Here is a 23,190-nt window from a genome sequence, read left to right as displayed (position 1 = left end):
ACTAGATAAAATATGACTATGATCACTAGATTCTATCATGCGGACACATTTGATTCATGAATATTGATGTAGTCGATTATTAAATCCCCTTATGATAAACTACAAACAAAGTGCTTTTCTGTTTCATATAGTAAGGCAAAGCCACAGGGAAGGCAAAAAATGATAATAAATAAATAAAATATTGAAATTATTTTTGATTTATTAATTAAAGAGCTTTATGAAAACATAGATAAGTGGCGTTTTCGAAGAAGCTATAGTCGGGGTAAGAAGAAAAAGTGGTCACCGAACCATTTTTATTAAGAGAGGGGGCTAGTAATTATTTGTCTTATTTCATTTATCATTGCCTAATTATGAAGTAACAATCATATTGATGCATAAACTTCGCGTTATTTTGACTAATTCAAAAATAGCCCTAAAAATATATCTTCACCTGATCTGGTTCTTTTATTAAACTCTTCAATTGTTGCGGTATGGGCCTTTTACTTTTGTAGTATTATTCAGTACAGATTGTTTTTTTACACACCCCGTACGATGAACGGGTAGTTAGTTAATTAAATGAATTCAATTAACTAATTAAGTGAATAATAATGAATAAATGAATAATAACCAGTAAAATAAATACTAATAATTATTTTAGTAAGATTTTTTATGGTTACTTTAAAAAAAAAAAAATTTTTTTTAAAAAATTCTATATGTGTCTGAAAAGTAGTTTAAATGTAAATTGGAAAACAAATTATCCGAATATTCTAATTTAATGCTAAATACTTCAATTTAAAACTCAAATTACAGAATCTTCATTGATGTAGAATTCTATTTTCGGCCAGTGTAGTCAGAATTAATTTTAGATCGATTCCAATTTTAGATAGAAAACGTATCAGCCTTTTAAGAGTAATCACTATGATTAAACTTCTCTCTGTCTCCAAGATAAGACTCGCCAAAAAGCTTTTGGACTTTTATAATTACTAATGTGTTACGAAAGTTAATTATCCACTGGAAGCCTAAATTTAATTTTTTTTCTTCAGATGGCCTAAAGTAATTGTCCTATTCCAACATGTGACAAGCAGAAAAATGCTTCTAAATTGCTTCTCATCTATTTTTTCTGATCTTATCTAAATAGATGTAGTTTTTTTTATCGGTGTTGTTTAATGGTGATATTTTAAGAACGAGTCAACTCACAAATTACATTGTTTATTTTGAAAAAAAAGGAACTATCTTACATTTTGCTTATACCTGTTTTTTCTTCTTCTAGAAAAAATTGGTTTTCATATAAATGTTTTGTATATCAATATGAAATTTCATGCATTCTACTTATCACCTATTATAATAAAATGAGAAGTGCGCGTGTCTTAAACTCCAGAAGCGTTTGTGCTACTGTCCTGAAATTTTGGCTTGGGTACATGGAGTAATTTTAGTTCCCGATGGAAAGTGTCTTTTCAACATTTTGATTTGATCGTTCGGGAGAGTTATTTGACAAAGGGAATTTTATGATTAGCATTAGCCAATGTTTTAAACTAAACAATATATGGTTCTGTTCGTTTTCAAATATTTTAAAAATAACATCATAGATGTTTGCTTCTTTGTAGCTCTCATTATTTTAAAAAAACAACTTTTTCTGCACGTTCTTTAATAGTTATTTATTTATTATTCGATATGTTATCAATATGAACGTGGTATCATGCGTGGACTACATCACCAAATTAGTATTCGTTAAGTTATCTAAAACCATGTGTTTATTGTGTTTATAGTTGTGCTTCTTAAAATGCGTATTTAAAAAAATAATAAATGATTTAAAATTAATGTGAAATAAAATTTATTTATATTTAAAAAAATTTCATGTAAAAATGGTATTAATTCATTTAGGAATAAAAAACTTGAAAAAAAACCCCTACTAATTTAGGAACGTAAGAAATCGCCATACCAGTATTTGCATTAATGATGCTTAATTAATTTTCATAATAGTATTAATTAAAATGAAAAAAAAGCTATGTATCAAAAAGTAGAATTAATAGAGAAATATGGAATAGTACTTACTCATTTGGGGGGAACAGTAAAAACTTCTGTACTATTATTGACGTTGATGATGCTCAATCAGTTTCGGTAGTAAGCACTAATAGTATTATAGTAATTGGTAAAATTTTAATAAATAACTAATTTTTAAGAATAAAGTAGAGTGTTTATGTGTGTGTCTTATACAAATCTGTAATTCTGAACCTACCGCTTCAAATTTGGCGTAAAACTATCGTAAAACTGACGTAAAACTACTTCTATTTTAAAACTGTCTCCGACCACACGCTACATCCCAAAGAAGAAGATTTCCATAGGATTCGATAAAGATTTTTTAATGTAATTTGCTCGCTTGTATAATTTGCTTGCTTGTCACTCTGATCAATCAAAAATTAGATTTGTCTAAGCTGAGCAGCGGCCCATTAAAACTAAAAAAAAAAACAAAAAAACTGGTGCTAAGGTTTTCAAAAGAAAATTTGAAAACTCTATACTTTACCTTTCCAATTGTTTAAAAAAATCTGCTAAGAAATCTCTGACCAGTAAAATCAACATTCGTAGTTTTGAGAAGTATAATGATGACTCATATTTTGAAAGGTATATGAAACTCCGTAGTTTCTTTACATTGATATTTACGACTTTGAAACACTCTGTAAACTAAAATAATTGAAACTTAACAAGAACTATTAAAATAAAATTTGAATTATATGAGCAGAAATGGGAAAATTGTGCTAAATTCTGAACATTATAGGTTAAATTATACTTATGTACAGTTAATTTTTCTTTTGGTGAAAAGAACTTTAAACTTATATTACGGTAAATCAAATAGTATTAAGCCGCAACGGAATATACAACAAATAAAAAAGAGATTATGTATGTATGTGTAGTATGTTGACATTAGAGTACTTATCCATTTCGGAAAATGGTAAAAAATCTATAACCACAATGCATATATTAGACGCACGTATAGGCATAATAGGTTCTTAATGCTATAGAATCTATGGCCTCAATATTGGTAGAAAATTATACCTTATTTTGTTAATCATCACTGGCGTCAATATTAGTTTGGCGATTTTTAATGGCTTTCGAAATAAGTATCAATATTAGTTCAACAAAAGTGATTTAAAAACATTAGCGTCGTTACTAATTATTTTAGATAATTACTATTAATAAATTTTGGTAATAGGTGTAAATTAAAATTTAAAAAAAATTGGTGTTAAAAAACTAAATTAATGGAGAAAGGGTATTTCTTCGCACAAAAGAATCGTAAAAAACTGCTGTACTGTTTTGGACTCTATTGATGCTTAATTAATTTTGGTAATGGATCCTAATTTTGTCATGTTTATTTGTGTTTTTAAATATGCATTAAACATTCTAATCGTTAGTGACAAAAATGTCTAATTGTTTGTTTAAATGAGATTTAATTGGATACCTGTGATAGTCTAGCCTAGGTGACTTCAGAATCGACAAATGCCAGGATTTACCTACGATACGTCACTTGCATGCATCCAATTGGCTGTTTTAGTAATATTTACTTTTGAAAAATGATTAAAATATATTCATAAAAAAATTAATACCTAAATGTACAGTTTAATTGCAAAAACACAACGCAATCTGTGGTTAGAACTGTTTTTTCTCATATACCATGAAAGGTAAATTAAACCTAAATTTTTGGAAAATTGGTAAAGCCAATAGAGTTTATATCTAAATTTTAAGTATTATTGACGGAATGATATTACCATTTCAATATGTGGTAAAAAAAGCTTTGGTATATTTTACGTAATATTAGCGGAATAGATTTTACCAACTACACTTCGGTAAGATTGTTTTCGTATATTTTACAAAAGACTGACGAAAGAATATTTACTATTTAGATTTAATAAAAATGATTTGGTGTATTTTACGCATTATTGACAACACAAATTTACCATTTAAATTTCGGTTCGAATTTATTTATGCAAATTTTATGTTTTTTTGGATAACCACTTTTTCCTATAATTTGAAGTGTCATCTTACGTAATATGTTAAAATAACGAACTCATTTTTACTTAGTAAAATGTCGTTTGTAAAATATTCTTAAAATAAACGAATCTGTTTAAATAAAATTTCAGTTTTTTAGGATAACCATTTTTCTTGTTGCTTTACTTCGCCGTTTCAGTTTTACGTAAATTTAACGAATGCTTAATAAAATTTAAAGGTGAGATATCCGTATTTTTGACGTAAAATTGATGGTTCTCAGCTACCTTGATTACAGCGCTAGATGGCTCCTCATTGCAAACGAAGGGTTTGTTAAAAAGCTCCTCTAAAACACTGAGGGTGTTTACATGGGTAAACACTGATAAAAATATTTATTTTTTAAAGATATATAGAAAAAAATTATTATATTTTCATCAAGATTTGTGTAACCACTTGCAATATCAACTAAATTTATATTATTATCTTTGTATAATGAGTATTTATATTATATATTTTGACGAACTTTTGATGAGAAAAGTATGTAAAAATAACGTACTCATTCTTACTTAGTAAAATGTCGCTTGTAAAATATTCTTAGAATAAACGAATTTGTTTAAATAAAATTTAGGCTTTTTGGATAACAATTATTTTTTTACTGTAATTCGACGTTTCAGTTTTACGTAAATTTAACGAATGCTTAATAAAATTTAAAGATGAGATATACGTATTTTTGACGTAAAATTGATGGTTCTCTGGTACAAATTGATGGTTCTCTGCTACCTTGATTACAGCGCTAGATGGCTCCTCATTGCAAACGAAGGGTTTGTTAATAAGCTCGTCTGCAATACTGAGGGTGTTTACACAGTTAAAAACTCTGATAAAATTTATTTAGTTTTTTAATGATATTTTTTAAAAAATTATTATATTTTCATCAAGATTTGTGTAACTACTTGTACTATCTACTAAATTTATATTATTACCTAAAATCTCTTTCAGTTACAACTTTTTAAGTGTTAAATAAAGAGACAACTAGATAATTAGACATCTAGATAAAAATGAATATGCTTATATTTCCTAAATGTATAATCTGCGTCACCTCTTTGATTAATTCCACTTCAACATTTAGTGATAAATAAGCATTTCTGATGTTTTGATCCCTAAGCATTCCTTTCAGATGCCCCATTGGTGGTATAATATATCATAATTTAACCCTTATTGGCAACTGGACATTTATTCTAGTGGAAATACACAGCTGTGGCTCGGCTTAACGAAATTAAATGTTCTATTATGTTTGCTCGGTGGCGGCCCTTGGAATGACCACTTAATGCCCAGAATAAATATTAAGTTAATAGATATCCTATAATTCAACAGTCAATCGTTGGAAAAATATATTCCTTTATCAAGTGCTCTGTTTCATTTCCATGCAGCGGTTGGAAGTAAATATATTTCGGTATGCAATTGATTAATTTTAGAATATTTAATCCCGTAAACAAATTTATAACGCTTCGATCAAAAGTCATTAGCATTATTGATATACATTAAATTCATTAGTGTTTCTAGTCATTTGTTATAGATTGAATTATGCTCGAGATAATTTTTGATCAGTGTCGAAGAAAAAGTAAAACTATACTAAGTGTGGTTATTTTTTATTTAAGTAAAAGGATCCTAGAACGACTGAAGTAATATGGGAGTGAATGAGAAATTCGAGAATAAAAAAGAATGTGATCTGTTATAAATATATTATAGAAAATACTAGTGTTTTAAAATGATTAATCTTCATTTCAGCTTTGACAATAAAAATATGAAATTGAAATGGCAAAACAGTCATAAGCAAGTTCAAATTTGAGAGTAAAACATTTTATTTAGACGTTCCTCACTTAAGCTTAGAAAACCTGAGACACGCTGAATTGCAGTTGAGCAAAAATGATAAGTAAAAAGCATCCAGCTCTTTAAAAAACAAACTATTCTAATTTATATGAAGCACTAATGCGTATGTTGTTAAAGAAAGCGATGAAATTTCTTTTCGGTTTTGGAAACATAGAAATGAAATATCAAACGAGTGAGAATGTATAAGAACTTTTGTATTTAGTGTAACCCATTTCCATTTAAATATTACAAGCGTGGGTTGTGCAAAACTGAAACATAGATAAGTTTGTTCTGCCTGACTTATAGATAAGTCAGGCAGAAATGATAGGTTAAAAGCATGAACACAAAGACGATTAACCATGACGTCATCACAACGCTTTTCTAAAAGTTTTTCTCCTGGCTCAACGGACCCCGGCGCCATCTAGAAACACTTCAAAGAAACGGTTAGTTGACGCAGTAGATTTAAATAATGGACACTCTACGGTTACAGTTTAGTATCTCTGTTGTATTTTTGTTTATTTCGGTACTGTTATATCATGAACGATGATTATATTTAAAGCAAATAGAAATGAAATACTTCTCTGGATATGATTGGTTCTAGAGGCAAGTTTTTCTGCTTCATTTCCATAAACATTATTGAATGAAGATGGGATTGCGTGAATTTATTTTAGTGTTTCGAATTTTTTTCATACAGAAAATTTTGGTAGAAAATTGTTTCTTTCTAATCAGATTCAAATATTTATAGTGTGCCTGTTGTGTGTCTGAATACTGAAATTTAGGAATACGTATATAGGAAAAATGAAATATGCAGGCTGCGAATTTTAAAATTACCTTCAGAGAAATTTGAATTGCTAACTCTGGTTTCAACGTAGAGATTAATTGCAGCTACTAAAGACTACTTAAATTTAAACTTTTTTATTAGTTTACTATTTGTTTTTACTCTTTTTTTTATTCTCATACATGATACAACTCTGTGATAAAATAAAGAGCGTATGCCGGTTGTGCTTCTTAATACTGAAATTTAAAGTTGCATAGTTAATAAAAATTGAAATGTACAGATTTGAAATTTTTTTTAGAGAGGAAAGTTTTATGAACTATTTATTCCAAACTTTAGCTTTCAAAAAAGCATAAAAAACTGGACGGAAAAACGACGTGAGTAAAGCGATCTGAAGGCTAGTTGGCGAGCGTTAATGAACAGGAGGATGTGCTTTTTAGTTAACTTTAAATGTCTATCCTATCTTCACCATACTTAAACTTCTACTATATCTTTACCTTTAAATGTCTACCATATCTGAGAATCTGTTCCATGTTATTTAGTACCATAAGACATGCTAACACAAACATCCATCATATCCATACAACCATCATATTTTATGACTATTACATACAGTTGACAACGATTTAATTTTATGATAATGAAACCATGATAACTTTTGAACCACTGGCGAGGTTCAGTTACAACTTGGCTGAATGCAGGGCATTTTTGTCATTCTTATTGTTACAGTCCTTTTTTCAATGAAGCTTTCGAAATTAAACTTTCTGAGCACTTGTTTGACTAAAATTTAGAAAGAATCCCTTACTTAATATTCAAAACAATCCAAATTTGAAAAACACGGCTCCATTAGATCAATACAGTTATTGAAATTCAGGAATAGCATTTTGAAGACCGCATTTTATGGATTTTTGGTACCTTATAACTCTTACCGGACAATGCTCGGAAAATTGAAATCTTTACGACGAAAATTAATTAGAATACAATAAATGAAATGTGAATAATGAAAAACAAAATGAAATGGAATTACAGATTTGTTTGTTGTCTACTGTTCATTAATCTAAAATTAATCACAATATGCACAATACACAATTTAAAGGCAGAAAATCTAATATTTGATGTCAGTGAATTTCACACAACATTATAGTAGCTATGAGAGCTAATTTGGTTATCTAGATTATCAAGTTGTTTATAAAATAGACTAGTTCAAAAATTTAGAAAAATGTTGTCGGAACTAGTATGATAGTGATTAGTTTCAAAAAATGTAAAAATTGATTGAGTCAGATATTCAAAGAAAAAAGTAATAAAATTATTGATTACACAGATTAAACTAAATAAAAAAAAAATTATAAAAAAAATATTCTAAGTCTCTATGGCCGAATAATACTCCGTCAAGGTATTTGCGTCACGCACATGCCTTACCGTCGACTTGTCGCCAGTGGAAGTTCTGTTCCGTCGAAGTGAAAATACTGCTTTTTCGTTGAAGTAGTTGAAAATAATTTTAAATAACTATACATTTCCATAAGTTGGGCGAACTTTATTGAAAAGTACTATTGTTTTTGATTGATTGGTTTAATTAACATAAATTTGATCTGGATCGTCGGAGTTGCAGTAAAATACGTCTGATTCCATCACCAACCTTGTCTACTACCTCATATGAATGACCCATGTGTATAGTGTATTTCCATTAGCTTGCCATATGCCTATGGTATTTCCCTTTAATCGTACCATAAAGCTATGTTGTCCCGCCATATAATACCATACGAATTCTATGGTAACCATAGGCGTATGGTGCTCTGCCGTATAAATGCCATACGAATTTCTATGGTTTTTCCATAGGCTTAAGTTATCTTGCCATTTAAGTTTCTATGGCTCAACAGGTTACCATTGACTACCATAGGCGTGCTTATGGCAAAATTTTCTAAAGAGAAGTTACTGAAATGGGAATCGTTCAGTTGCATTCGTTTTTTTTTCTCGAACATTCTAATTGATTTTGGTTTGACAATGTTATCGAAAAAGTATGCTCGAAAAAATCCCAAAATCTTTGCTGGAATAATAAATGCCTTTCAAGAGTTCATCAAAATCATCAGCCCATTAGAGAGTTTTTTAGGATTTGATTAATTGTCTATTCCCCACCATAACTATTGAGGGAAATCGTATGGAACAAGTCATAAACTAAATATATAAATACCTGTAATTACCTTTAAAATGTGCATAAAGTTTTCTTTTAAATGTTCATTTTCTTTATTTCATCTAGATCAATACTTATCATCCTGTTTCTTTATCATATGAAACGATAACTAAACTGTATTAAAACTATGCGAGTACATCCTTATGATACGACAAAATAACCCAGTGAAACTAAACGTTCATTAAAATTTCTTTTCATTCATCTAGGTTGCCCTTTAAGTGCGAAATAATTGCTTTATGTTTTGATATGATGAGTTGCACTATATATTACTCAAATTTCGCATTTATGAAAATGCATATACTCAATGAAAGTAACTCAAATCAGATTTTTTTAAATAAATTTTCTCATGTGAGCACAGTGATGAATTCGGTTCGAAAGTCGGAACGATTTCTATTTTTCAAATTGTTTCAAATTGAGCGATTTTACTATGTTTCTAACCTTCTATTGTTAATAGATATACTCCTTTACAGTAATGGAGCTGACAGTAACCATATTTGCATATAATGCATCCCATGATCAAGGTTAGCTTTTGTTAAGCAATGGAACTATGTTATGTTCTTAACTGGCTTTAATGGTCGTATTCAATCAATCAATTAGTTAAAATCGGATGTTTTAGGCCAATTTATTCCTATCTGTTGATTCAAACAAAGCTTATATACGCTGATATGGTGAAATAAATTAAATAAGCAATTTTTGCTTATTGTTTTTAATGTTTTAATGTAAATAGATAAAATCTATTTATCGAATTTACATGAAGGAAAACAATTCTGGTGAAATAACTATAATGTATGTTTCTGTACGTTACTGTATGTTAAAATCGGTAATCTCCGTAATAAAATTAAAAATGTATGATATTTAAACAGTTACTTAATATTAAGCAATTTAAATATTTTCGTATTTTTTCCTTTCATATAATAGTGGTTTAAGACAAGTTCGGGTTTTACAAAATTTATATTTCTTACTACCACACATTTAGTAATAATACAAAACTGAAAAGTAAACCCCCCAAAAAAAGTTCTTTTTATGTCATGCTCTAAGACAGTGGTTCTTAACCTTTTTAAGCCGCGACCCAAATTTGAGAAATATGTTCATGTCGCGACCCAAAAAAAAGTCAAAATTAGGCTGAGTAAGCCACAATGACTTCTTCTAGGAGGTGTTGGTATTACTTATTATTTGGTGTATTACTAACTTTTTGGTTCGACCCAAGAAATATGCTTCGCGACCCAATTTTGGGTCGCGACCCATAGGTTAAGAACCGCTGCTCTAAGATATCATGATAAAATACCAAATTTTACCACCTTTACCAAAATTTATCACAAATTATGAAACCATATTTTATTGTTAATCATAACCAAAGCTCTTCTGCAAAAATTACCGAATTCTTAGGTGATCCCATAAACCCAGAAACACGGTAAAATTTTCTGAGGAAAAATAAAATGATAAAACTACCATTTCTTGGTAATTTTGACTATACTTTTTTTCCTCAATGCTGATTTGACTTGAAAATTCCATTCAAATTTATTTACTTTGTAAGACTACTTTTAATGGAAAAATGTGCCTTGTGCTGAACAGCAATATTTGTTCATTTTTTTGATGAAACCTTTTGAAATCTAATTACACCCGTAAAATTCAATTATATTTGAATATATTTACTAGCTTTATTCAAATATAAAGCTAGTAAAACCATTGCATGAAAATGCTTCTTAGTTTAATAGTTATTTCGAAATTTTTTTTCTCTAAACACATGCAGCGTTCTTATTAAGTTGCTATTTATCTCATGAGAGTATTTAAAATAGATAAACTTATATTTAAGGATTATGAATAATTGCGGATATATTTTAAGCTCTATGATGGTGAAAGAAAAAGAGAATGGATATATTTTGGAATTTCCTTGGAATGTTTCAAGATTCCTTCATCTGAATTGACTGTTTTTTGCGATACCGTCTGCAGTTATGCGTGTTTAGGGAAGAATTCTGAGAGGGTTATGTGAACACAGAATGTTCCGTAACATCTCTTTTCTTATATTCTCTCGTCTCAAGGGGGTAATTTGACTTAGAAATAGAACCATACATTTGGATATCCTTGGCGTATACAGAAAAATTCTCCTGCATCTCTCTACGTTGCATTTATATAAAACAGTTTCGGTATTTTGGCGTTCAGCTAGATTGGGATTGTGATTTAGGCAGCTATATGTTATTTCCTTTATAGATAAAACGCAAAAAGTTTGATTATTTTATGAACATTTTTATTTAAAAAGCTAATACTTCTTTCTATATATGTTAATATATTGTTGTTTTTGTATTGTTTGCAGAGTTGGAGCAAAATACTAGTTATAGATATATTTTACGTTTCGATTTTATTAAAGGAAATAATAACTATTTTTTTTAAATATTTCCGTATGAAATATTAAAAAGAATAATATTTAAACGGGCGGTATATTTTTATTAAAACAAATATATGTAATTTTCCGGAAAAATTATTTTGGTTAACTAATTCATGTAAGGTGAATAATAGTTTTATTTCGGCAGCATTCATTAATAATAAAGTGCTTTTTATAATGAACTCAAACGTTTCTAAATCAATGCGCTTTTTCGTTATTTAATTTATCATTCTTTGCAGGTAGTTGGAGTAAGTTAGACACCAAAATGTAAAAATCATCGATACGCTATTCCTTACTGGGAAATGGTTATTTTAATTTAAAGTTTAGTCTTAACAATTTCCATTAAATTTTGAAGATTGATTCATTGAGAGTTGGGTATTTTGCTGTAAAACTCTTACTTTTAGTTTCTATTAAACTAGTTCATTAAAAATCTAACACTGTAGTCTCTAATTATTAACCCTTTTGTAAACTCTACGAAAAATTTGTTTATAACAAAACTGTTATGCCGATGCTTTGAACTATAATATCAAGCTACTTAAATGTGGACTTAATACGATTTTAAAGCACAAAAAAGAGTGCATTAAGTGAAATAAAAATAAACTTAAAATGTATTATAAATTGTTGTGTTTGATGTGATCGAAACGTTTGCACGATCGATAAATTGGACAAAGTCAATTCAGACATTTTAAAAGTCTATTAAGTCGTAATATTTGATTTAAAATTAAGCATTGTTCAAAATATTTTCTTGATAATTTAAGTAGTAATATTTACCTGCGTAAGATCTCTGCTCCATGCTTGAAATAGCCCCTCCCCATGAAAGCAGTCAAGATTAGAAATTGTAAGAAAACGTTCAGCACATATAGGCTCTTTACCAGCAGGTACAGGAGGCACAAATATCGACTTGGACCCGTCCCGCAACGGCAAGTGATTGGAATTCTACAGGATGGGTCAGCACAGCAGCCGACATTACCATTCACCATCGTGTGAAATTGATCAACAAATTCGGCCAATAGAGCTTCTCTTTGTTGGCAGCCAGGAGGCAAGCTGGCAATGTCCGATGCTCGTTTTAAAAGCCTTCGGATTTTGACTCCTGCATTGTGTGCGCAAGCTCCCCATAGAACAAATGGCAAATGGAAGCAGCATCCTTGGACTAAGAGAATCAAGGGTGACCATTGGTAGTAGGTGACCCTGACTCTTCTGAGTTTGTCGGCAGTGATGGCACCTTCCTCCCCTGCAGCAGCACTGTAGTCTATCTCGTCTGACAATGTCTTTGGATCGAGGGTGTTTTCGGCCGGTTCTCCTATATCGTCTACAGTTCCATCTGTGACTAGGTAGTAGGTTGAAGTAGTCCAGCAGAAACTATTTACATAACGGGATTGGCTTTCGGTGAAATAGGTCGGAGTAAAACATTCTATTGGGTCGCCAATATATTGCTTAGTGAATATTGGCAGCGCCAAAAAGAGGAAGATTAGGAGGGTGTACTTGCGGTTGAGCTTGTCGATGCCGTCATCGATGGGGACATGGATGCCGCCAATCAGATCATGGAATCGCAAGAGGAAAGACATGTTGCTAATGGTACTAGAGGGATCTGCTGGGAAACGTCAGCGTTGGCAGTGCTGATGAATATTATGGTACTGAAGATGGTGTTGATGAATAATGTAGTGAAACGTACGAGCATGGCCGGGATAGAACCTAAAACCTGAAAAAAAATTAGAAATTAGGATCTAACAAGCATTATTTGAAAAGCAAATTTCCACAACAAATAATTTCCACAACGTAGTGGAAACATGCATAGTCCTCCAACATCACAGAAACCATCAACCCTTCACTACTTAGCTTTGGAATTCATAATCCTCCTATGTTTAGTCCCCAAAAATGATTTCTGTAGTTCATTTTTATTTTCGTTGCTTACTTTATGATTCAATTCAAATTTTTTTTTATTCCACTTGCTTCGCTCTAGTTGATTGAGAATCAAAATGTCTTACAAATGTGGATTTCTTAAATTGTAGGTCCCAATCTAAATTTAAAACACATCACCTTTTGTGGACGATTTATAATTCTCGTAAAATAATGATTGACCTACCCGATTAACCTTTACATTAAAATTTAAATATTTTTGATAACTATTGCGTGTCAAGGAAGTAAATGTTCTATTAATCTTTCAATTTCGAAAATAAGCATGTCAGAAACCATAATTAGGCTAAAAACCGAAATGAAATGCTGATTGTTTTTAAAATGCTTTGTATAAAATCATTTTATTTTCTATTGTAAGTATGTAAGTATTCGCGAATTAAAATCTCAGTTCTTCTCTAAATATTATGTATTGAATAGTTTACTAGCTTAAGTTACTGATCTCGATTACTTTCCCTCCCCCCAAATCTCCTTTTCGTCATTTCAATTAATATTTACTTTGCATTTTTAATTTTAAATTTGATTTTTAAGTTTTAAAGCGTTCCTAGGAGTTGCAATTAAGCGAAAGCTTGAAGCGTTTCGCTGTTCACTTACTTCAAAGATTCTTAAGATACATAATATAGCGTGAGTGCCATAGGAAAGTGACAAAATGCATAAAAAGTTCGGAAAAGTAAAATAATAAGTTAATATTTGCACTGAAAGAAAACTCAATTGAGCACTTGAAAATTTGAATGAACTTACGACACTGATTTTGTAGTTATTAAAACTGAAATTCAGTAATCAAATTAGTTTTACTTAATGTAAATGTTATCACTTATTTTGAAATAATAACTTCCCCTTACAATACTGTTAACAATAAAAAAAGAAGAAAAAAAAACTTACGTATGTTATTGCATTTCTTAAGATAAAAAAAGAAACGTATATCGGTATTGTTACTACACATTCATCAAAAGTATATTGTTCAAAATTTATTCATATATCTTTTTTCATTTGTAAAAATATACGTTTGCAATGGCGAAATCGGAAAAGGAAACGAACAACAGATCAAAGAGCATAGCAAAGAAAAGGTAACGGAGTAATTTTTCTTATTTTTAACTCAGGAGTGTAAATGAAACTAGCTGTGGAATTCTTCTGAGAACTGTCTAAAGTAACAGTAAACAAAGAAAAATAGTTTGTAAAGTAAGAAAGATGAGCCATGTTGCAATAATTTTTTAGAGAAAAAATTGATTTTGTTTTCGGCGAAAGCCGGCTTTCAGTATAGTGAAAAATATTATCTTTCGGTAAAATAGATTAATGTACTTTTACCTTAAATAAATTATAATAAGGTTTAAAATATGATTTAATATTTTTGTATGTCTCTAGAAAATTTTTTAAAATAAATTTATTTCAAATAGCGTGCTACGTAAAATAGATGTTTCTCCTTACAGTGTTACAGTTTTTAAAAGTTTAATAATGTAAGGCCTGCATTTCATACATTGATAAAAAAGTATGACAAAAACTACTAGAATATGGTAAAATTTACAGTATTTCTGACTCTAAGGGAGTGCCAAAAATCTGAAAGCTTTTTACTGAAGAATTCCATGAATGATTTTAGTAAAATTAACAATTTTTCCAATTATTTTATTAAATATGGCAATAGTTGGTAATTTAATCATGATACCTTGGAACTTGGCTTATAAACTGTTCATTCCGCCAAATTTAATTTTTAGTTTAGCATTTTTTATTAAATATATAGTAATAAGATTTATAATTTTGAAAATCAGAATTTGCAGTATACCGTTACCATATGAATAAAAAAAAATACCAAATGAAGGATTTCAATACCGCATATATTTTGGTTTCATAATCAGAATTATTTTTTTAACCAGAAATGCCATTACTGAGCAGTACTGTTACTTTTCCAGAATTGTTTTCAACGGGTATGTTTTGTAATGTAATACGCTTCAGTTTTTAGCCAATAATCTTTTTCAGCGAAATTAAAAATATATTGAAATATTCCATGTCACTAAATTATTGTGTTTCTACCTGAAATAAATTGTCATAATCTTTAAAATGTATATAGGTATTTTTAGCATGCTTCATTGAAAGTTTCACATTTAATCATGTGGTAATGCAAATATTTTGAATGAAAAAAAATATATTACTGAGAGACTGTTCGTTTCAATTTTACTTTCATACTCTTTTAGCAACATTAGTTTAAGTGCGGAAATACTTATTGACTTCTGTTATGTAATGTACTGTAGGTTTTAAGAGAAAATTAACTTTAATCAAAGAAAAATACTTAAGATTTTTAAGATAGTAGTTAGCTTACTTTTACTTTAAATCTCTTTTTTTTTTGCATTTTTATATTTCTTTGTGAATTTAAAATAGAGTTTATATCATAAGAGTTTATCATAAGCGTTCCACTTAAAATTGGTTTTTATTTTAACATTTCCTTTTTCTTAAATTCTTTAATTTTTTCAACATCGCTAGTATAAATTTGAAAACACTAATGTAAGTGTTCTATACATTATTGAACTTCATTTCTAAGCGAATACCAGCTTTCGGCAAAATGAAAAATATTGTTCTTTGGTAGAATAGATAAGCGTTCTTTTACGTTAGATAAAATAGTACAAATATAAAAACCTGCATCTAAACATATATGTACTTTTTTTTTAAACATAGTTCTCTATTCTTTACATTACGAATTTCAAAGGAATTTCTAAAGAATTTTCTAAAAATTCTATATGAAAAATACTTATAATATTAATAAAAAGTAACTAATTTTTTGAACAGCATTAGTTTAAGCACAGCACGAGAGTACTAGAATTGGATATTGTACATTTTACTTTAGTTAAATATAATGTAGTGTTTAGCTAAAGCCAATATCAGTTAAGATTTCGGTTTATATTCAAGTATTTTTCGATTAAACAACTAGGGTGTTTTTACCAAGTTTAAAATATGCTTTTCTATTTCTTTATATACTTTTATTGCAGATTTTAAAATGAGAATGAAAAAATATTGAGCATGAAAAAAATTCTTATATTAATACGGTATTTTTTTTTCGTTAAATTCTTTTAAAATTATTAGTTTAAATGAAAAGGTGCTAATAAATTTTATTGAAAATGTATTACTCTGTATTAGTTAGTAGTTTTTAACGAAAATCGACTTTCAATAAATTGAAAAATATTATCTTTCAGTAAACAGACTTTTATCTTTAATTGTTATTATATTATTAAAACAGGCTTTTCACACACAGTTTTAGAAACCTACATTATTGCAACTAATTTATATGATATTGCAGTCATTCGACTTGAAAAATGTTTTTTTTAATGTAGTATGATGTTTCTTTTAAAAAGAAATTCTCATAACATCATTATCATAAAACGAAGGTAAAATCTGTATATTTCCTTTAGTTTCAGACACTTTTTTATTTTCCAGATCATGGGAAATTGCCTTAGATAAATTTCTAAAAAAGAATTGCTTTTTATTCAAGCTTTTGATAAAATGTTTCTAAATAATTTTTGTTCCTTCTTAAGAAATAAACTGCAAAAACTATAAGATTTTTTTAGCAAATCTAAATTTAAACTTAAAGAGCTTTAAGTCATATTAACTTCAGTTTCCGAGTGTTTTTTTTCAGGGACTGCAATTCTTTTAATATTTGACTAGATATTTGAAAAATAGATTTAACACAAAAGGTTTTTTGCATATCTTGAGAAGAAAAAATGAAATAAGCACGAAAATTGCTCTGGAATTAAGTTTTGATGATGGAAATATTTTTAACGGGTCACCAAGTTTTTACTTTTTTAATCTTTTCATTTTTTATTTCATACGAATACAAAAGACTTTTTATCGGATTAAAAATAGTTGAAAATGTAAATATTTTATATTTTTTTGGGAATTCCAGTGAAATTTGGCTAATTAAATGTGCACATCCACGTGAAAGGAACATTAATTTTCAAATTTTTTTTGATAAAAGTTAAAATACAAAAGTGTAATTGTTTTAACTATCAATTCTGATAATTATAATTAAAAAGAGTAGAAATAATTGATCAATACTAGCATGGAAATCATTAAAGAAAAAATAAAGTTCTGAATAATTTTCCTATTAAAGTTAGTGTGTAAAAGTGCAGTGTGCAAACAAACAAAAAGCGAACACTCTGAATAACTTTTGATCTGATGATCAGATTTTCAGTTTCTAAGACTCAATCATGTTTCGAAAACCTTACCTTAAACATGCAAATTTATTTGTCCAGACGATAATCTAAATTACAAAATCAGACATAAAAAAAGATTTTTTTTTGAATTTTAAATTGCTATATTTTTACCAAACATATTATATACATATTCCTATTCATTTCGAATTGAAGCATAAGACTTCTATCATACCTTTCCCTCTCATGCCAGATATCTTGCTTCTCTAAATCTTTTGGATAGTTTTCAGTTCACTTATAATCCTGCGCCGAGAGTTTTAAGGTCTTCCTCTTTTTCTTTTGGCCTTAGGTCTCCAATCAAAAATTGTTTTATGTAGAACATGAGCAATATATTTCCATTTACTTTTTTTAATTTCCAGTTCAGTTGATTTCTGTCTTGCTTTTCTAAGGAATTCCACGTTTCAATCTTCATAGAACCACTTAATACGTAAAATATTTCTTAAACTGTTAATAAATAGTTGAAGTTTTTTCATGTGATTTTTAATGCAGTGCCAAGTCTCAGATCCATAGTGAAGGACAAATTTAACATTAGTTTTGAAAATTCAAATTATTGTTAAATTCGTAATGTTTGTGCTTCTTCCAGAATTTATTGAGAATTGGCGGAGCTGTTTCGGACTTTGTTTATTCTATTTAGCATAACTTTATCAGATCCACCTTTGTTGAATTATATTGTATATGGTAGCTTAAAACTCAGTCTTTATTATTTTTTCTTCGCAGCAATTTTTGTTAACTGCTTGATCAATAAATATATTTTAATTTTACATATTTTTTTATTTTGCTTCATGTCGGTAAGTGTTTTTTTTTAATTTTTTTCTTCTTAAACTCATGACGTTTCAATTGCGTTATTATTTTTTTTCAGGCATAGATGCATCATAAAGTATAATTTTTAATCCCTGGAAAATTATTCTTTATTTCGAAGTTTCAAAGTGTTTTCATAGTGGGGCAATACTTCTTGAGGGAAACTTTAACTTTATTTTCCATCCATCAATATTTCTATTCAGTTTATATNTAGATTTTCTTACAAAATGACTGATAACTAAGAAACTAATCCAAATTTTTGAAAAAGAAAAAAAATACTTCTTCATTATGTCAAAACACAATTATGTGCCGAGTTTCGTGCCCGGACAAGGCTTCTGGAGCGATATATTGTGATTACAGACACACACACACACACACACACACACAGCCGCGTTTATTATTATGTATAGATGGTAGCTTAAAACTCAGTCTTTATTATTTTCTCTTCGCAGCAATTTTTGTTAACTGCTTGATCAATAAATATATTTTAATTTTACATATTTTTTTATTTTGCTTCATGTCGCTAAGTGTTTTTTTAAATTTTTTTCATTTCAAACTCACGACGTTTCAATTACGTTATTATGTTGTTTTTTTTTCAGGCAAGGAAGCATCATAAAGTATAATTTTTAATCCCTGGAAAATTATTCTTTATTTTGAAGTTTCAAAGTGATTTCATAGTAAGGCAATGCATGTTGAGGGAAACTTTTACCTTTATTCCATCCATCAATATTTCTATTAAGTTTATATATATATATATATATAATCAGAATAAATGTTAATCGTATATTTTAACGTAATTTGAATATGGCTGGATAATCTAATCTTTGTAATTTCCTCTATGACCATCGTAAATTGAGGTTCTTAGTAACATCAATTAAAATTTAAATAAGAACAAAAATCAAAGAAAATATGCAATGCACTCACGAGAAAAAGAGGAAATAACTTATTTAATTTTTTCTTAAGAACAAAAGTACTTTGCTTTAATAAGGAGGTCAAGTGATATGTTTTACCCTCCGCAATCTTAATTTAAAATTCACAGATGGTAATGATGATGATAATATTAAATTAATAAGATCTGATGTTTTGGATGAAATCCAGCATAATTATACGAGCTTAAAACGTTTGATTTTAATCTTACAATTAAAGTGTAAGGTATAAAGGTATTTATTTTAAAATAATGACCCATTAGAAAGATTCCCTGGTAACAATTTTAGCAAAGAAAAAAATTTAAAACAAGCAACAAATAATTTATAGAAACAATTATTTCTCATTCGATTGTCCAAATTAGAAAAAAAATGGCATGAAAATGAGAAGGTTTACGTTTTAAAATTAAGCTCAATGTAAAAGTTAAAAGTTGCATTATGTTTAATGTTTAAACGCAAATTTGAATTTAAATAAAGATAGGGTGTACTTCGTGCTCTGCAGGAATAAAGCTAAACAACGTGAATTAAAACAAGTAAAAGTATTTATAAAAACTGACATATTTTAGTTCCGATCTGTAATCAACAATCTTACTCGGTGTTGAAATGCAGAACATTTTTCAACTCTGATTCAGGCACTGAGTAAGATTCTTCGCTGCAAAAAAGAAACTATAGTACGTCTGGTTTTGCTTTTATTTGTGCGTTATTAGCGTTGTTTAGCCTTGTTCACAAATTCAGATAAAGAGAAATACATTTTATTAACGACGAAATCACGCAGAAGTGTAAACTGCAGGTTCTGTAGGTATAAAATTATAATCTAGTTTTACTGTGCAGATAGCTTGGCAGTAGTGGCTTGCAAGACCTTCACTTGGCTTGCAAGATCTCCTGATGTGACCTGCCTAGATTTATTTCTTTGAGAACATTTAAAACGCATTGTTTACAGTACGTGCAATGAAATCACTCGAGGATATTGTCAACCCAATTACTAGTTGCAGACGTCAGAGAAAGGTCAGCAGTCTTGCAAAATCTGCGTCATACATTCTACAAATGTTAAAACTGTATGGTATCTGGTGATCGCTAATGGAAGTATTTGCTTTTAAGTTTTCAGTAATAAAGTATTCTCAGTCTCCAGTAGACATCCTCCTCGTCTGAACTTGTGCTCTTTCTAATTCAGATACCATTTCGCTGCTTAACTTTGCTTTTCGACAACACACTGTAAAAATTACTTGGTAGTTTATATCATCTCTTACAGTTTTCCTCCCTTGTTTCTATGTACTATTTCTAGCTAAACATTATTCCCAGATAAATATTTAATTTCTTTTTATAATTGCCGTTGAACAGCTGACCCAATTTTGGGTTTATGACTACTGATGCTCAACTCCGTAGCCTTGTAATTTTGATCCCAATCCAAGGGAGCTCCTGAATCATGTATTGGGAAAAAATTTCCTTAGTGGAGGAGTTTTTGAGGGGAAATAAGTCGCATTTGCGTTGCATGAAGTGAAAAACCTCGAAAGCCTCCGATGGTAAGCCCGACGGCAAGGGTACTCTAACCTAGGATCTGTCTACCATTGAGGATATTTTACGTCAGCGTTGTGGTTGATGCGATCCGGATGCAAAATTCATATAGACCAGTATCGCTGGTATTCGTACCCGGCTCACCTCATTTGAAGGCAAGCCACTGTCAGATGACCACGGCTCAGATTATTCAAGATTTTATTTTATTTCATAACCGTCGTTGAACAGCCGACCTATCTTTTGGGTTTGCGACTACCAATGTTCAACTCCGTAGTCTTGTAATTTTGAACCCAATCCAGAGGACAAGGAAACTGATGGATCAAGAATTGGAAAAAATTTGCCCTCTTGGAGAATTTTTTGATCGAACTAACCCGCATTTGCGTTACATGGAGGGGATAACCCGAAAATCTCCCACGGTTAGCCTGACGGCAAGGGGACAAATGAGGATATTTTTACTTCATCACTTTGGTCGGTGCAATCCGGGTGCGGAACTCGTACCAATCAGCCATCGGTGAGATTCGAACCCTGTTCTCCTCATTGGAAGGCGAGCGCTTTATCCCCTGAGCCACCACGACTCCCAAATAGATATTTTTAGCTTTTCTGCACCTTTCGCATTTATTACTCACTTGGAAACTGGATACCTAGTTAAAACTTCTGTTATTCTTATGCTAATCGCGAAATTTAGGTGACGAAAGAATGAAGATTAAAATTATAACTATTTTTAATGCGATTTCTTGATAAAAGTTTTTCATCGCATTATGAATTGGATTAGTAAAGAAAATAAATAATAACAGAAATCTCATTTTCCACAAAACGTAATTTTTTATGATCTGCGATGTAGTAAAATTCAGAAATACCTTATACCTAACTGGGAACGGTTAATCAGCTTCAGCGTGTTAAGTTATGTGATATATTTTTCATTTCCTTAGGTTTTTACAAAACCAGAACAATGTTTTTTTATAAGATTCTAAAACTTAACGTAATTATTTGAATTAAGTGCTAAATCCTTTAGAAGGGAACAAAATAAGCCAGAACAGCTGCTTTAAAAAATATGAAAGCAACTTTATTATAGTTTCTTTTTTCCTAACGAACTGCTCAACATATAATGAAGAATTTTTATCAAAATATCAAGATAAATGTATTGACTAGATTTTTTACGTTTTTTTTCAAAATATATTTGTATTTTTTTAAATCAAAATAGTCATACAGTTTTCAAAATAATACTTTTTTTCCACTTCATAAATTTTGCTGATTTTTTTTTTAATTATTAAATTTTTTGACATAAATTAAACCAGTTTAAGTTGAAACAATAGATTACTTTAGTAAAAGCAAATGTAAATCAGATATTTCACTTACAATATGTTTTAAAGTGAATCGTATCAATGTTTGCGTTTCAAAATTCGTGCTTAGAAAATGGATAATTATATGTATTCTTTCCTCAAGCATATGAAAGTTGAACTAAATTATAAGAAATAAAAATGCTTTTTTTCATAATAATAATAAGAAAATATTTTCCTTTTTCTCTGAAATATCTGAAATTGTATAAAACTAAAGGAAATTTTGTTTCATAAAAAAGTCTTCTTGATAGTTTTCTCTAAGATATTTATTTTTAGCTTGAAACAGCTATTAGAAAAATGTCACGCATGCTAGTAAAAAAGTATTCAAGATATTGAAAAACCTCGTTATAAACAATTTACCTTTAACGAAAAGTAAAAAGAATAATTAATTCATTTTAAATTTTATGCTTATATTTTGAAACTTTTATTGGACTTCTTTATATATTAGTGAAAAATAATTTAAAAAAAAAAAATCATACTCCGGTAGAGTGTGCATTCAGCAGATACGTTTTTACTTGCTTTTTACTTATATTTATGGAACATAATTTTCGTTTAATGATTTTTTGAGATAGTTTGTTACCATTCGTGCGTTTTCTTTCTAAATGTGCATAAATCAATGCAAAGGAAACCTTCAAAGTTGTTGATTTAGATATCTACAACAATTTAAGAAATAATTTGAATTAATTATTATAAAATTACTGTTATAAAATTATTATTGTAAAATTATTATTATAAAATTATTATTATGAAATTATTATTATAAAATTATTATTATAAAATTATTATTAAGTTATTATTTGAGTTTTATTATTGAATTGAAATTAAAAAATAATCTAATTTCAGTTGCAAATGTTAAATGTTTTTTCACACTTATGACTTACTGAACACTTACGCTTACTGAAAAAATAAAAAACTTACTTTTGATTTTGATATTGAATAAATAAGCATCGAGATATATTTTTTATTCATCACAATTGAATGATGTAAAAACAATTGCTGTCTAATGTTGATTCAATTATCACAAAGTGAGAGATAATATGACAATAAATTAAATCTATTAAAAATATCTACCTAGTTCTGACAACTGTTTAAAAGGCCTCCTTTCTGTTAACAGAAATCAGCAGTCGAAGGAGTGGAAATAGAAGAAAAATATTCTAAATATGCTTTTTATCTTTTTTTAAAATTTTCACAAGCAAGCAAATAGTTACTCTATTAGAAAGTATCTCTTAATACATGTAAAATACAAGGCCGCCTCTCAATCAGAATTCAACAGATGTCTTGAATTCTGATTTTGCGGTGGTATAAGATTTATAAATTTTAACAAGAGATTCTCTGGTATTTTAGATTCTC

At 29.0% G+C, this 23,190-nt stretch overlaps 1 protein-coding gene across 1 annotated transcript in view; it reads right to left on the bottom strand.

Moving 5' to 3' along the window:
• Positions 1 to 23,190, bottom strand: part of LOC107444390 (innexin unc-9-like) — a 145,426-nt gene that overhangs the window by 100,672 nt on the left and 21,564 nt on the right. The window contains exon 2 of the mRNA XM_016058512.3: positions 11,938 to 12,865. Within this exon, the coding sequence (XP_015913998.1) occupies positions 11,938 to 12,731 (794 nt within the window). The 5' untranslated portion in view covers positions 12,732 to 12,865. The remainder of the gene's footprint in view (positions 1 to 11,937; positions 12,866 to 23,190) is intronic.

The sequence above is a fragment of the Parasteatoda tepidariorum genome, chromosome 10, assembly GCF_043381705.1.
Source record: "Parasteatoda tepidariorum isolate YZ-2023 chromosome 10, CAS_Ptep_4.0, whole genome shotgun sequence".
Classification (NCBI taxonomy): Eukaryota; Metazoa; Arthropoda; class Arachnida; order Araneae; family Theridiidae; genus Parasteatoda; species Parasteatoda tepidariorum.
The sequence above is the reverse complement of the archived record's forward strand: the minus strand, read 5'-3'. Positions and strand labels throughout refer to the sequence as shown.